Source organism: Enhydra lutris, unplaced genomic scaffold (assembly GCF_002288905.1).
Source record: "Enhydra lutris kenyoni isolate GAN:26980312 unplaced genomic scaffold, ASM228890v2 scaffoldscaffold13, whole genome shotgun sequence".
In the NCBI taxonomy this organism is placed as follows: domain Eukaryota; kingdom Metazoa; phylum Chordata; class Mammalia; order Carnivora; family Mustelidae; genus Enhydra; species Enhydra lutris.
In genome coordinates, this window is record NW_019154097.1 from 18,606,036 (window position 1) to 18,623,288 (window position 17,253).

Sequence of the window (17,253 nt, forward strand, 5' to 3'; positions counted from 1 at the left end):
AATAAAATGTGACTGTGGATGAAGAAATGTTTACTTACTCTGAGTTTAATGTTTTTTTGGTATACAAGATTATCCAACAATAGCTGTACTGGAATGATAATGCCATCAGTCTCATAATGATATTGTCTGATGCCTTCTCACAGTTCAATTCTTCTATGTCCTACCAGAAAATAAATAAAATAAAAAGATTCACTAGGTTGAATAGTTGTTATGAAATTATTGTTACCATATTTCAATAATCTAATATATATATTAAATGTAATATATATATAAACTATATTGGGGCACCCAGGTGCTCCAATCTTAGCAAACCTTAAGCAGGCTGCATGGAGCCTAACTATGGTCTACAATTAATTATTTTTTAATTTTTAATTTTTTACTAACATATAATGCATTATTAGCCCCAGGGGTACAGGTCTGTGAATCACCAGGTTTACACACTTCATACAATTAATTTTTGATAAATGATTCAGGAAGTTTCTTACTCTAACATTAAATCATGTAACTATGAACTAAAATTAAAAGTTTCGGGACGCCTGGGTGGCTCAGTCAGTTAAGCCTCTGCCTTGGGCTCAGGTCATGACCCCAGCATCCTAGGATCCAGTCTCGCATCAGTATCTTTGCTCAGCAGGGAGCCTGCTTCTCTGCCTGCTTGTGCACATACTCTCTCTCGCTCTGACATATAAATAAATAAAATCTTTAAAAATAATAATAAAATAAAATTAAAAGTTTCCCAAATGATATTTTGCCCTAAATAATTGTTTTTTAAAAAAACTTTAGGGGCACCTGGGTAACTTACCCGGTTAAGCATCTGCCTTTGGCTCAGGTCATGATCCCAGGTCCTGGGACAGGGCCCCATATTGGGCTCCCTGCTCAGGCAGGCATCTGCTTCTCCCTCTTCCTCTGATGCCACCCGCCCCGGCTTGTGCTCTCTCGTTCCCACCTTCTCTCTCTCAAATAAATAAAATCTTTTTAAAAAGCTTTAAATATATAAGACATAGTAACTCTTAAGAAACCCTCTAACAGGGGCGCCTGGGTGGCTCAGTGGGTTGGGCCGCTGCCTTCAGCTCGGGTCGTGATCTCGGGGTCCTGGGATCGAGCCCCACATCGGGCTCTCTGCTTGACAGGGAGCCTGCTTCCCTCTCTCTCTCTCTCTGTCTCTGCCTGCCTCTCTATCTACTTATGATCTCTCTCTGTCAAATAAATAAATAAAAAATCTTAAAAAAAAAAAAAAAAAAAAAGAAGAAGAAACCCTCTAACAGAGCTTTGTGTTTCCATTATATAATTCTTATACTGTTTTTTTTTTTTAAGATTTTATTTATTTATTTGACAGAGATCACAAGTAGGCAGAGAGCCAGGCAGAGAGAGAGAAAGGGAAGCAGGCTCCCTGCTGAGCAGAGAGCCCGATGCGGGACTCGATCCCAGGACCCTGAGATCATGACCTGAGCCTAAGGCAGCGGCTTAACCCACTGAGCCACCCAGGCACCCTAATTCTTATACTGTTAACATTTGCTCATGACCAGACTTCTACCTTACCATATTTGCCATTAATTTATATTCCATCCCATCAAACTTGGTTTCTGCTCCCCATTTCCACCCTACTGAATTAATTTCTTTGTAATTTGTACTCCAATCAAGCAAACATATCAGGGAGATTTAGTCAAGAATTTGCACATCTTAAATTCTAAACTATAAGGTTTTTTTAAAGAGAATTTCTCTTTTTTCTTTTCTTTTTTCAAACTGGCTTACTTGCAAGTAATCCCCACTTACCTTAGAGGAAATCCCGTATTACTAAACAAGCATTAATTTACTACCACCTTTTAAGAAACATAATGGCTGGGATTTGATTTTTAAGGTTTTCAACACTGTAATTATTCTATAAATATATTTTAAAATAGGTCAATATATAACATTAAAGATTCCATATTTGCTTTGTCATCTTAAAGTATGGTAAAAATTGTAAGACATTAAAGAAGCTTGATAATAGTCATTTTCCATAGTGATGATTTTAATACTTGTCCATTTGCAAAGTTTTGGAAGAAAACACTAATGGATTATAGTTAAGCTCTCTATAGTAAAGCTAATAATAAATTACATGGTCAAATATACTGTACTATATTTAATTTATACTTTTTACTGTATAATTTTACCTGCAAAATTATGGCAGTGTGTTCATCAACTGTCACCACTACATAACACTCTGTACCTCCAAAGAGTTTCAATGACTCACTGCAGCATCTCTCCACTAGTGTGATATTATACCTGTAAAAATCCATATTTTGGGGTGACATAATAAAATGGCTAAGAAAAATTCTTCAAGAAAAGTTGTATACTATACCCTGCATACTAAATTATTTGAACTTCTGTGCTTTTTCGTACATCAATTTATTCCACTTTACAATTCTGAGGAATAAAATTAAAATTTATTCAGTATATGTGACAAATTAGTTGAGATGTGCATTGCCTTATGTACTTCATTTAGAACATCATAGTTCTATTTCCCATGCAGTATTTAAAGCCCTCTAAATAGGAATACTCATTTTCAATATTATCAATGACCAAAAGATATGATCATAATATTTGCAGGGATAAAAACACATAAAGTGTTCATATCTGCTGATAACAAAAGAAATTAAATTAAGATATAAATTTAGACAATAATGAAATACTTTTTTTCACAAAATTGATATATATTGCTAAAAAAGATAATATTCAGTAATTATGATGTATACTACAGGGAGAGAAGTGTGACTTGACATAAACTCCCTGGAAAACTATTTCTATGTGATATAATTGCAACTTAAATCAGGGAGAAATATGTCACATATATAGCACAATGTTTAGCCATTTAGGATATATATACCTTTGTTAAAGTTATGAAGTCAATAACTTACTTGGATTCTAGCAACTGAAGTATTTCTTGAGTATTAAGAAGTCCTTCAGAAGCAAAAAACACATATGGAATCTGAATTTCCAAAAGAAATCCACCAAAACTATCCAGCAAGGTGCTTCCTGAATAAGAGAAAGTTTATAAATACTTCTCTTTTTTCTCATCCTTCATCTCTTTCTCTTTTTTACTTAACATGAGAATAGCAAGTGTATGTTCAAGGAGTAATACAAAAATAAAACATAGTCATTGTAAAAAATCAGAAATCAGAATAAAGAAAGGTCTGAAGAATAAAATAAAAACCACATGTTATCCTACTACCTAAAAATAAAACAGCATTAACAAAATTTACTAAAACTACTATATGATACATTAACAGGAAAATATAAATACAGCAACAGATAAATGGACAAAGAACATTAATAGGCAATTTACAAAAGAATGGCTATACAAGATCAAATCACATCTGAAAAGACATGGATAATCAAAGACATCATCTGTAATTAATTAACTATAATATAACATATTATATATATTATATATAATATAATATTTTATGCCTATAATTCTGTCAAAGATTCAAAAGAATAATAATACCTACTTACAGTAAAGATACTGGGGAAAGGATTCTCTTATACTTCTGTACAAATATGAATTGAGATAGCATTCCTGGAAGGCTATTTGGCAATATATAAATGTGTGTATACCTTTGACCTGGCAACTCATTTTACTTCTTAGAACAAGTATATAAAAATAAATAAAATATATAAGCTACAATAAATCTTAGAGTACAATAGTTGAAAATTGAAGCATTATAAAATGCTCCAAATAAGGAATTGGTTGAATCAATTAAGTTCATCTTTGAGAGAATGGAAGAAGCCTCTACATATAAACTGGGATATTTATCTTTTATCTTTTTGGGGGCCCTCACTTAATCAATTTAACATTTAATTCTTTTTTTTTTTAAAGATTTTATTTATTTGACAGACAGAGAGAGATCACAAGCAGGCAGAGTAGCAGGCACAGAGACAGGGGGAAGCAGGCTCCCCACTGAGCAGAGAGCCTGATGCGGGGGCCCAGGACCCCGAGATCATGACCTGAGCCGAAGGCAGTCGCTTAACGACTGAGCCACCCAGGTGCCCCAACATTTAATTCTATATATCAAAGATTACAAAGTAATCATTATGGTGACTCTACTTTTAGCACTGAAATGGAATATCTCAGAATTCAAACTTCCCACTCAGACTTGAGGTGAACAGAAAATAACTTATGGCAAGTATTGAAAGGCTTGCACTGGGACTAAATGTGTACAGGCTTTTAATTTAATGGATGTGAGAATTCACAACCTGAGTCATATGAAGTGCTGCTGAGAAATACAAAGAAACCAAAAGAGATTTAAATTATTTTTGAAGTGTTTGTGTATAATTTTTTTTTTTGCACATTAAGTTTTCTGAATCGGTCAACCTACAACAACAGAATTTTCCCTTAAAATTCAATAAAAAATACTATTGCATAGAAGTATCAGGTGAAGATTAGATATAATTGTAATAAGTTGTACTATAATAAGTAAAATTTAGCAGGTAAAGGGATGATGACAAATATAACCAGTAAAGCTTACTTCACAAATGAGCAAAATAGGGTAAGGGGTAAAGAACCGGCCCAAGGTCACATGGAGTGCTGAGGTTAGAGCTTGAACTCAAGTTCTCTAATGCCATTGCTCATTCTCTTTCCACAGACCAGAAGCAGAAAACAGACAATTTCCATTCTACTACAACAAAAGGATTTTAGTTTATATCCTTACTCTGTAAAACTGTGTCTGGAAGAATCACTTTGAAGACCTTGTGAGGAATATTCAATTTCTTGCAGTGTTTAGTCCAACAGGAGTTTTCTACAAAATTATATTCCACCACAAATGAGAAGTTACTCCAGGGGAAATCTGATCCAATATATTGATTATGCACAACTACACAGGAACTTTTACTGAAGACAAAATAAAGCCAAGAAAATGGAATTATATTTGTGTCATTATTTACTTGAAAGGTCAAAAGATGATTGTTTTGGCTATTTTATTCTTCTCTAGTTTATACTTGCTTATCCTGGAAAGGCACTGGTGTATTTTCTGTTGATTTGTTCTCCAGTTGTGCTAATTCCTTTTCATCTTTCTTTTTGATGGTCATACATTTTTTAAAAAAAATTGAAGTTTAAAGATTTAAAAAAAGATTTTATTTATTTATTCTAGAGCTAGAGCCAGCCCAAGTCGGGGAGGGACAGAGGGAGAAGCAGGCTCCTCACTGACCAGGGAGCCCTACAATGAGTATGATGAGGAGGAGGATGATGATGACAATGAGGATGATGATGTGGAACTTGATCCCAGGACCCTGGAATCATGACCTGAGCCAAAGGCAGCTGTTTAACTGAATAAGCCCCCAGGTGCCCCTTTTAAGATTTTATTTTTTAAGTAATCTCTACACCCAATGTGGGGCTCAAACTCACAACTCTGAGATCAGGAGTTGTATGTATACATTTCTTTAAAAAACAGGACCTAGGGACGCCTGGGTGGCTCAGTTGGTTGGGCAGCTGCCTTCGGCTCGGGTCATGGTCCCAGCGTCCTGGGATCGAGTCCCACATCGGGCTCCTTGCTCATCGGGGAGCCTGCTTCTCCCTCTGCCTCTGCCTGCCATTCTGTCTGCCTGTGCTTGCTCTCTCTCCCTCTCTCTCTCTGACAAATAAATAAATAAAATCTTTAAAAAAAAAAAAAACAGGACCTAAAAAACTGTTGACTACTTCACATTCTCAAATGCAAGGGACCCTAATTTTATTAACTGAGTCCTACCAATAACAGACAAGTCACTATGAGAATCCATTTTTACACATGTAAGGTTTCATCTTTGAGGATCTACATAATAGAATATTACCTGACAACTTTGACATTATTTTTCTTTTTCTTAATGAGCTTCATAGGTGATTTAGCAATGACAAAAAACAGATACTTAAATATCGTAAGTTTATCTTTCCTATCTTCAAATTCCATATAATAGCACTTACTGTAATGAAAATTCTCTACTGCTGCTTTCTATCTAAAGCAATCTAGATAGATAACAGACACAAGTTAAATGCTTTTATGGGCTTCTATTTGACTTACAACTTCTCTTTTTGTTATCTGGCTCCCAATATTAGCAATAAAAATTTCTACATAAAATAAGGCAAAATAAAAACATTTTTAGATAAGTCAACACTAAATATTATTATTAGCATGCTTTCACCAAGAGAATTTCTAAAGGATGTACTTCAGGAAGAAGGAGAACTCAAAAGAAAGGAAGAAGATAAAAGAAACAATGCTAAGCAAACTTAGAAAAAAAAGAAAGGAAGAAGATAAAAGAAAGAATGCTATGCAAACTTAGAAAAAAAAGAAACAATGCTAAGCAAACCCCCCCAAACTGGTATAACATGGATAAATCTAAACGGGTACTTCCTGTACTAACAGTAACACTGATAATGGTAAATGGGGGACATTATAGCAAGATTAAACTAAAATTCTGGACAACAATAATATATAACACACAAGGCAATGACTGGAGTTGAAGTATTCTAACGTAAAACACTTTTCAGGAAGAGGAGAGACACATTGATTTTGAACCTTTTAAAAAGTTAAATTCCAGGAGAAACTGTGCTTTTCCTATGGAATTGGTATGCTTATTCCCCATAGGTGAAGAAATACATTTTTACCCATTTAAAACACCTTCAGATCCCAGAAAATCTTTCCTTTTGTTGTTTGACTGTAAGACAGTCAATGTTAAACCTGTTGGGGAAAAAAGAGTAATAAAAAAAAGTGTTTTTCAGTGTTTTGTTCATAGATAATTTTTAGATGTTATATACTCATTACTATAAAAAATGAGATAAAGGCCTTGAACAAGGAGACTGCTTAAAATACAATTTGTTGAAATATTCTTCTGTCTGTGGGTATCAGAAAGTTTGAAGCTTGGGCAATATTTTTGTTGTGTGTGTATGTTTTTTACATACAAGCATGAAATTCTGAGTTTATTACATAAAATAATAAAATGTATCAAAGTCTTAATTTTAAAGTAGCCAAATTAAACACTCATCCATTTTGCGCACTTTACTTTGCTAAAAACCCTGGTCGATTTTACCTTCTTTCTCTAGTCAAAAATTTAAGTATGTAACTAGATAGCAAGAGACTAATTTTGATGTCCCTTTTTCCTTTTTTCTGTAGAGAGAAGCAGAAATCCTATTGGGTGCCATCTGCTCCTTAGATTCACTTCTGCCTTTTTTTTTTTTTTTAAGATTTTATTTATTTATTTGACAGACAGAGATCACAAGTAGTCAGAGAGACAGGCAGAGAGAGAGGAGGAAGCAGGCTCCCCGCTGAGCAGAAAGCCCGATGCAGGGCTAGATCCCAGGACCCTGAGATCACGACCTGAGCCGAAGGCAGAGGCCTTAACCCACTGAGCCACCCAGGCGCCCCTAGATTCACTTCTGCTTCTTAATCATAATTTAAGTTTCTTATGTTACTGATTTTTTAGCAAAATAAAATAAATTTTTAAAAATTCTGTAGCCACAATACAGTTTATTTTTGGTAGACATCATTGGTTTAAGAATAGCTAATTCTAGTTAAAATAAATTTTACACTCTATTGGTGTATTTTTGTCAGTTGTAAAGTTGACAAAGGCATATGTGATAATGACAGAGTAATGCTTAATAATTTTATGTTTACTTGGCTTGATATGTCAATAGTTTTGGTAGCAATAAGAAGAGGATGAGTAGGGACGCCTGGGTGGCTCAGTGGGTTAAGCCTCTGCCTTCGGCTCAGGTCATGATCTCGGGGTCCTGGGATCGAGTCCTGCATCGGGCTCTCTGCTTGACAGGGAGCCTGCTTCCTCCTCTCTCTCTCAGCCTGCCTCTCTGCCTACTTGTGATCTCTCTCTGTCAAATAAATAAATAAAAATCTTAAAAAAAAAAAAAGAAGAGGATGAGTAGTATTTTTCTTTTTATATAAATTTATAAAGTCATATTATTATTATTATTTTAAAAGATTTTATTTAAAAAAAAACATTTTGTTTTTAAGCAGTCTCTACAACCAATGTGGGGTTCAAACTCACAATGTTGAGATCAAGAGTTGCATGGTCCACCCACTGAGCCAGCCAGGCACCCCAAACTCAAACTATTTAAAACCTAATCTCTTTAGCTGATTTGTCTTAGCTATAATCTTAAAGCAGATTACTTGCTAAAAGCATTTCTAGGATCTTGCAAGCACAGAGAAGATGAAACCACATTTCTACTTGCTAACACTAGACAGAAAAAGAAGGCCTCACTCCTAGACATAGAGGATAGCTGCAAATTAGAAAGATAGAAAAAACATTTTTTCAGCTTAAGGAGTAAAATATTTTTGTGTCAGTAAACCTTTTTGAAAAAAAATAGCAGAGTAGTGATGATATAATCCCCAAAGCCAAAAGAAATAGAATAATTTCTATTATTGATATTATTAAATTATTAATAGCCTATTAATAATAGCCCAATAATGGCCTATTAATAATAACTATTAATAGCCTAGATAAGAAGTGATACATACAATAATAGTTTGTCCATGTGTCTTAAGTACACCAAAAGAAAGGGTGCCCCATTAAGTAGGTTTAAGTAATCTTCTCTATGGGGCAGGAATATTTCCTCAGCCTCTTTACAAAAGTATTACTTCAGTAACCTAAATCCCTTTGTTTCATAATGCTACATTGCTTAGCACTTTCCTAATTAAAAAAAAATGTTTTCAGTTACCCTGATTCCAGACACGTGTGTCAAGTTCAAGCCTCAAATTGTCAACTACTACTTTAACATTTTTGGTACTAGTAAAATATTGTGAATTTGGTGGATAAGACCTCATCTTCCCAGGACAGGAAACCTGGATGAAATAATAAGACCCAAGCTTGCAAATTTGGACTCTAGACATATGATAATGTCTAGAAATAGCACCTTATAAAGTTCTATTGGAAAGAGACTTCCATTCTCATATTTTATAATTTAAAAGTTAATTTTACCAAGAGCACTGATAAGCCGACATTTGTAATATTTGTATATAATTCAGTTCAATTTTTTTCACTAGTCTCAGTCTACTATGTATATAGAGAGGCATTCGTTAGTTCAGTTATTCAATTCATTTTTATTAAGTTCCTTCTATATTCCAGACATTTCTGTGGGTGCTGGGAATACAAATTAGGGCATGGTCCTTACCCTCCAGAAGGTGACATGCTAGTAAGGAAGAGAAAATAGAATCAGTTGTTATAGCCTAGGATGGCAAGTAGTGCCTTAAAAATATGCACATAATACACTAAGAGCACAGGGGAAAGCATTTACATGAACAAATGTTTTAACTAATTTTTAAAGGATGTGTAGGAGTTAGCTGCTAAAGAAGGGAGAAGAACATTCTGATAGCAGGAACAGGAAGCATAATATAGGAAACAGCACGATAAATAGCTTGGTAGGTGTGGAGGCCAAGAAAAACAAGGCTATATCCACCTCCAGTCTAGCCCTAACATCGCCCTCCCCTCCATAAAACTGAAGGAGGCTGAGGCGGAAGAAAATGCAAAGTTAAACCTAAATCTCACTAACAAGAACGCTTTAGGAGAAATGTGACATTCCACCAGAACACCCAATTGTCGTCATGTTAGTGCCTCATCAAAGGGAGAAACGGCCTTAACTTGATAATAACCAGGCCTCCAATATCCTGACAGTCTTTTTTACCCTGATAGCCCTTCTGAACATCCCCTTTGTCCTCACCTACTGCTGAGCCAGCAGTCATGGCCCAATTATCTACTGCCAAGTTCACCCCCACTCTGCCTTTAAAAACCTCTGACTGTAATCTGATTCGGGGTCCAAGTCCCTACTCCGCTGTGTCGGGTATACTTGGGCCTAAGCTTAAGCTTGTCAAATAAACCCTTGTGTGATTGCATCGGTGTTGGCTCCTTGGTAGTCTCTCGGACATGAAAACTCGGGCATAACAGTAGGGTTACAGCAAAGGTATATTTGGAGATGGTATGGAGGGCAGAGAAATAGTAAATAAAGGGTGACATAGGTTGAGGGTGGTATTTTATTTTATTTTAAGATTTTATTTATTTATTTGACAGAGAGAGAGAGACAGGGAGAGAGGGAACACCAGCAGATGGATAGGGAGATAGGGATAGGGAGAAGCAGGCTTCCCACTAAGCAGGGAGCCCAAAGCAGGGCTCAATCCCAGGATCGTGGGATCATGACCCAAGATGAAGGCAGATGCTCAATGACTGAGCCACCCAGGCACCCCTGGTATTTTATTTTTAATACTGGAGGGCTTAAAGATTAAGGAAGAGTCTTTGGAGAGGAAGGTTGGGCAAGGAAATAACTGATGGAGGAACACTGATGCAAGAAGACATGGGATCCAAAGCAAAAGTGAAAAACTGGTTTTCAAAAGGAGGAGGTTCACCTCCTTTACAAAGAAAGGAAAAGATAAAAGAATAGAAGAAATGAAGGTAAGTTTGTAGATGGTAGGTTGTAAGATGAAAGGTTGTTAAGAAGTATTAAGAGACCATTAAAGATCAGAGTGTAATACCACTACAAACTTAACTGAGTTTGTAGTGGTATTAAACTATCTGATTTTTTCTGATAATGCTCAGGAACTCGTGTATAGGAACAGAGGGGTTAAATGTCTTGATGGATTCAGAGCTGAGAGTAAATGGAAGGTACAGCAGAAGGACAAGATTGATTAAAGTCATGGGCACATCACCAAGTCTGGAAAGAGAAAAATGCTGAGGAGTTAATTGATTACAAGAAAGGAGTTGACTGATTACAGATCTCTAAGTTGCTGAACATCATGGAAGAGGTAAGACAGTTGTGGACAGAGAGCAATGTATCAGAGTTTAAAGTTCAGAAGTAGCACAATTCTGCACAATTACAAGGTTGATGGCATAACCAAAAAGTGAATACTATTACTCCTGTGGAGGTCAATGAAACTACAAGGTCAAGGTGTTGACCTTGTACAAACAACAAGGTGTTGAATGAGCCATTCACATTAAAGACACCTAGGATAATGGCAGGACTAGGAGTGGAAAGAATACCATGAACCAGGTGCGCAACTGTCCGGGAATGTGTGGGTGGTTACTAGATGATGGCAACACAATGCTGTGGTAATATGGCATAGCCTCAGATGATAGAGAAATAATGTTGTTGGTTTTTTTTTTAAGGTTTTATTTATTTATTTGAGAGAGAGAGCACAACAGGAGGAGTGGGAGAGGGAGAAGCAGGTTTCCCACTGAGCAGGGAGCCCAATGTAGTGCTTGATCCCAGAACCCTGGGATCATGACCTGAGGCGAAGGCAGATGCTTAATGACTGAGCCACCCAGGTGCTCTGAGAAATAATGTTTTGGAAAGGATAATGGAAAGCAAGAAATGGCCCTTTCAATCCTATGATTGGTATATATATATATATGTGTGTGTGTGTGTGTGTGTATATGTATCTATGTGTGTATACACACACACACACACACACACACACACACACACACACACACACACACATATATATCATATATAAGAGGGAGAAAATTATCAGCTTCTATATGAAAGGGATACAGAGGAGGCTGTATCATCTGCGTAAAGCTGGGTTCACTTAAGACAAGGATATAAAAAAGGAAAAGGGTTTACATATAAGCAATGGGTTCCATGGCACAAGGTGGAAAAGGTTGGCAGAGAGACCAATAGTTGGTAGAAGGGTTGAAGAATGACACTAGAATAAGACAGACCTTGGTTTAAATCCTGATTATCTCACTTACTACCTGTGATGTGCGGCATGTTACAATACCTCTATGAACTTTAGCTTTTTTCTTTGTAAAACTGATTTATAGAGTTGTTGTAAGTATACAGAATCGTTTAGCAACTATTGGACAATCAATAAAAGGTATCAATTGATAATAATAATAAACACAAAAGTATATATCATGTACATATAAGTACATTATAGTATATTTATACTGCAGACTTAAAGTCCAGATTTATTTAAAAACTGGTTAGATTCCATTGAGTTATATACTTTTAAAGAATGAATTTTATGTTATTATATCTTAATTTAAAAACTTAGATCACTACATTTTCATATGTTTCAAACATCTGTTATCAAATGAGGCATAATTTAAAACTCCCTACCTTCCATTTTGCTAAGGATTTTAATGAGTAAATGTTTTTCACCATCTGAGTCCATTCTTATTATAATCAGCACCTGATCAAAAACAAGAATTTCATATATATCTGAATAATTATTCTTTTTCATAGTTTTGCTACTGTGATAAAATAACAAGCTTCAATGGTTACATGAAACTATTGACAAAAAGATTACCAAGTAAATATTTGTGCTATAAAAGATATCAGTGCTTAAACACAAAGGAATAAATTCTGGTAAGATCAAATATCAATTAGGAAAATATTCTGGAGTGGGGCATTTTTAGCATTCATGTACTCCCATAAGGGTGACTGTATACATAAATTGTTTTTACCAGCATTGTTTGTGTTAAATTCAACCCAGACAAGTTTGAACTAGTGGGAAAAAATCAATGATTTGTTGCTATACTTTCCTAGTTATCATTATAGTTTTTTTTTTTTTTTTTGGTTGAGTGGGGGGAGAGTACAACAAATAAACAACAATTTTTAAATTTCTTACTGATTATTTTACTTTATTTTAATGACAAGCAAGTTATCTAAGTAACCACAGAGCTGGAGACAAAGACACAGGAGGGACAAAGAAAAAAAAGGAAGAAAAAGGCCAAATTTGTATCCAGATTTAGCATAAAGCATTTGAAATGTTTTTCAGCTTGAAAACACTTAAGAAAGTCTTTCCTCGTAAGTCTTTATCAATGTAACCTTCATATGCTTGAGGTAGGGTGGACGAAAATTTCCAATATGATCCAAAACATAAGTTAATGCTTTTTTAATAGAATCACATAAGATAAGCTTCTGGCTCAATATCTAAAATTAATTATTGTAGTTCAGTTATTTGGTATATGTTCATGAATTTAGACATACTAGACAACAGTTTTGAGATTTGGAGAACCAATTCATAGAAAACTGCGTATAATAAAAATGAAAGTATTTTTAAGTTCAAGATACATGAACAATGATGCAAATCATCCTTTCTCTGGGTCTAATTCTGTTTTGTTAACTTACTCAAAGAGAAAACTATCAAGGTTTTCTCTAGAAATAGTCTAGACTATTTCATAATTTCAGAGTTAAATGCAAAAGTTTATCTGACATTCAATTCTTGTTTAAGCTGATTATTGTCATCTGCTTTATTCCAGCACTTACCTTAATCTGTTGTCCACTTTGCATCCAATTTAGTATCTGACATTGTAGTTCTTGTATCTTGTGGTTGGTTTCAGGCTTTTTTTCCCTAATAAACTGTACAATCTCCAGCTGTCTGCAAATGTCATCTAAATAGGAGCCTAAAATGCTTTTGTAGATATCTTTTGCATTTGACAAATATCCTGTTAAAAACAAAAGTGGGGGGAATGCGGGAAGGCCTATCTTTTTGTTCTTTGAGAAAAGCCATGCGTCATAACAGAGTTAAAATTTCCTTTAATCTTTTTCCAATTTTGATTAAAGATATTGACTAATGAAAACCTTAAAACTGAGTGAAGCTGAAAAATAATACCAAATGTCTTCTTTTAAGCTACATAATGACATACTCTATATATCTTCTGAATATACCCCATCTTTTCCTGCCTTCTGGCTTGGTCTACACTTACATGTAAGTCCTATGGAAATGTCACTTCATTGGAATTTCTTGGTATTTTATCTATAGAGATTTTGTACTTGATTTCTTATGTATATATATGACAATCTCATTAGTCTATAAACTCCTGGGATATAATCCATAATACTTATGCATAATTCATTTATAGAGCTGCTAAAAGAGCAGAGCCTAAATTCAGACTCACTAAAGCAGTTTCTAAACAGAATCCTGAGGCCAATCCCTGAAAGTTCATATTCAGTAAATCTGGACTCTTTCTCAGGGATTTCTGCCTAAAAGCTCTTCCTGCTTCTCTAGACCTCATCTTCTGAAAGAGAAGCCCAAGCCAGTAGCATCCGGTTTCAATGGCTCACTATCATCTATAGGATAAGGTCTGAACTCTTTTTTGTGCAGCCTAAAAGGCTATTCATGATTTGTTTCTTTGTTATATCTTCAGGCTTAGTTCCTATTCCTTTCTACCTTATTCTCTTCAATTTAGCTACATGCAGCACACCCACTGGGTCATTCTTCTGGGCTCTCAATTCTGCCTATAATACCCTTTCATCCTTTCTTTTCTTGGCAAACTCCTACTTGTTTTTAAACAAATATTCAGCTTTAAGGGTAACAGTCTTGATCCTTTGTGCCATTAGTACATGTTGCTGCTCTAATGCCCATTACACAATACTGAATTTATTTCTGGGTTAAACCTCGGGAGTGAAACTTTATACCTTTAGTCTTGAAACTCATTAACTTCCTAGCTTGGGAGAGGTAGAAAACCAGAAGCTGGGAGAAAAATACAGAATTCTGGAAGGCAGCAGGCAGACAGCCAGACCCCCATGGATCTTTCTTTCTCTGCCACTATGCAGAGAAAAAGGAAAAAGAGGACAATCTAACTCACTCTTTGATTTTGAGAGGTTTAGAAGAGTGAGACATCTCTCCACTAAAAATGTCCAAGCTGGCTAGGTTATTCCTTATGGCTTGGTTTGTTTTCCAACAAGGATTTTACTTTCATAGTGTTCCTCAAGGTAGCCAAACAGCAATTCTCAAGTTTGATTTGGTGAAAGTATTCCTTTAAGGAACAAAAATAATTCAGCTGAAGTACATAGTTCTTAATGGTCTCACCTAATCCTAGAGTAGACTGTGAAAGTACAAAGTACTTAAACGTGAATATATCTCAAGTAATCCTCCATAAATATTACTTCTCTAATTCTAGCTCTCTAATACTAAGTATTGAGCAATAGTGAGTCAAAATTGCACTCTCTTTACAGCACTGGGAGCTCAGATATTCTAGATTCTTTTTTTTTTTTTTTAAGATTTTATTTATTTATTTGACAGAGAACACAGGTAGGCAGCAAGACAGGCAGAGAGAGAGAGGAGGAAGCAGGCTCCCCGCCGAGCAGAGAGCCTGATGCAGGGCTCGATCCCAGGACCCCGGGATCACAACCTGAGCCGAAGGCAGAGGCTTTAACCCACTGAGCCACCCAGGTGCCCCTCAGATATTCTAGATTCTGACACTCTGCCTTATGTTATGCTTTAACAATCAGCCTAGCTTTTGAAAGAACTGATGATCTTTTACGGAAGCTGAAAAGTATAATGAAGACAGGTGACTAAACAGAGGGGCATGTAAAACTACGCCCTTACACCAATTTCAGGTACTGTAAACTAGGGTGGGAGATAAAACAACCAAATCCAGCATCAACACCCAAGTGGTTTAATTGGAGGAAAAGCACCACGTTGGGCTTTCTAAAAATAACTGTAATTTAGTTTTAATACTTGGCCAGATAATACTAATATAATACTTGGCCAAATATTATAACTCCCAGTGCTGCTGAGGGAGTACAGTTGTAATTCACTGCTGCTCAGTACTTACCAAAACCTTGGATTAGAAAATTCTTGTCTGGGTCACAGATAAAACAAAACCTCTGGGTCACAGATCATAGTAAAATTATTTTCACTTTATATTTCAAGTAGGTTCTAGAAATTCTAAACTATAAAACAATTCTATAAGTATACCGTTACTAAACAAGTCTAAATAATCCTGCAATAAGGAGTCTCAAGCAGTAGGGTATTGAGACAGATATTTAAATGATTTTGATAGTTTAGAAGAAATTTCTAAAATCTTTAAATTTTCCAATGTATTCAAAATAGCTTGATTTTTATTCCTCCAGTAATTCATATCCTAATTTACAGAAAAAACTAAAAAAAGAAATTACAAAATATCTACTATTAATAATTTGGTTATAGTATATATATTATATATATTATTACATATGTATGTAACATATATTATATATAACTATATATACATATAGTATATATAGCAAAGATTCAAAGATTCAAAGCCACATTCAATGAAGACCTAAAATGTACATGGCAAAATATCTTACATTAAAAAGTAGTATATGACAATGATTATACAATCAAATCTGTTTAAGGCATTATGACTCTGTAATTCAGGCCTAGATTAGAGAATCCTAAACCTATTTTTCTAAGTGATGATATTTATTACAAATTGTTTCTTTTAAAGAATACAGGCAGAATAAAACATATATTCTATTATAATTATGTCAAAATGTATATAAAGTTTAATGTGGAAGTAAAAGAGGCTACATAATTTCTTAGAAGGTGCATCATTTTCAGAAAAGTAAGCTATTTCAGATGAAATAGTTCAATAGGAAGAAAAGGGGAAATAAAAATTTTCCCCACTAACCCAATGCTGTGTCCAAGCTACATGTTAAAAGGACATCTCTAATTGTTACCAGAAGATGTAAGAGAGCAGCATGCTTGAACGTCACTTCTTTTTCATCATTTGTACCTAAGCAAGCAGAAACATATTTAAAAACAGAAGATACACATCAGAATTTTAGAATATGTATCAGAATGCTTAACAATAATAGCTAACATTCTTTATTAGGTGCTTACTATGTACCAGGCTGTATGTAAGCTGGTTATTCCACTGAATCTATAATGATAACCCTGTCAGACAAGTTTATTGTGAACCTCATTTTTTGGATGAGAAAACAGTCCGAACAAGGTTAAGTAACTGTCCAAGGCCAACATGTGAATAAATGATGGAGCTGGCATTCAAACCCAGATGACTAAGCTTAGTGTTCATACTCTTGCTGCTTTCCCACTTTTGGTAGGAAAAAAGATCAGTGATTCCCAGTTATAAAACAAGAAGAAAATTAAACTTGTAACTTGCCAACTGGTGAAGATAAAGATGGGTGATCCTAACATAAAGCAATACCTTGAAATGGAGGCAGAGATACCTGGGAATAACTGTCCAAAGATATGACTTGAGCAAGAGATGTGTTCACAGGGACAGGCCAATTGTCTACTTAATGTGTTCCATGTAGTTTTAGAGTTTTTTGAAGATGATAGATTGGATTTTACTGTGTGCAAAAGTGAAACCAAAAAGATAAGGAATCTAGGCCACTGCCCCAATTCAATCAGAAAAGCTCTACTTTTCTGTATTATATAGTGGGATCCCATGAAATATTTATTTGTATAAAAAGTTCTGCTAAAAAGTTTGAAAAGTGCTCATCTAATCAATCAATAAAGATCAAGGCAAATATGAAGTAGTCACTGGGAACCAAGAGGCAACAGGAGA

General features: G+C 35.1%; 1 protein-coding gene across 1 annotated transcript in view; it reads right to left on the minus strand.

Moving 5' to 3' along the window:
• The window catches only part of LOC111146351 (chromosome unknown C9orf84 homolog), a 72,656-nt gene that overhangs the window by 18,041 nt on the left and 37,362 nt on the right, over nt 1-17,253 (minus strand). The window contains exons 13-20 of the mRNA XM_022501872.1: nt 16,354-16,458; nt 13,220-13,398; nt 12,068-12,140; nt 6,614-6,686; nt 4,689-4,867; nt 2,895-3,012; nt 2,151-2,262; nt 39-160 (exon numbers count right to left, since the gene is read on the minus strand). Coding sequence (XP_022357580.1) covers nt 39-160; nt 2,151-2,262; nt 2,895-3,012; nt 4,689-4,867; nt 6,614-6,686; nt 12,068-12,140; nt 13,220-13,398; nt 16,354-16,458 — 961 coding nt within the window. The remainder of the gene's footprint in view (nt 1-38; nt 161-2,150; nt 2,263-2,894; nt 3,013-4,688; nt 4,868-6,613; nt 6,687-12,067; nt 12,141-13,219; nt 13,399-16,353; nt 16,459-17,253) is intronic.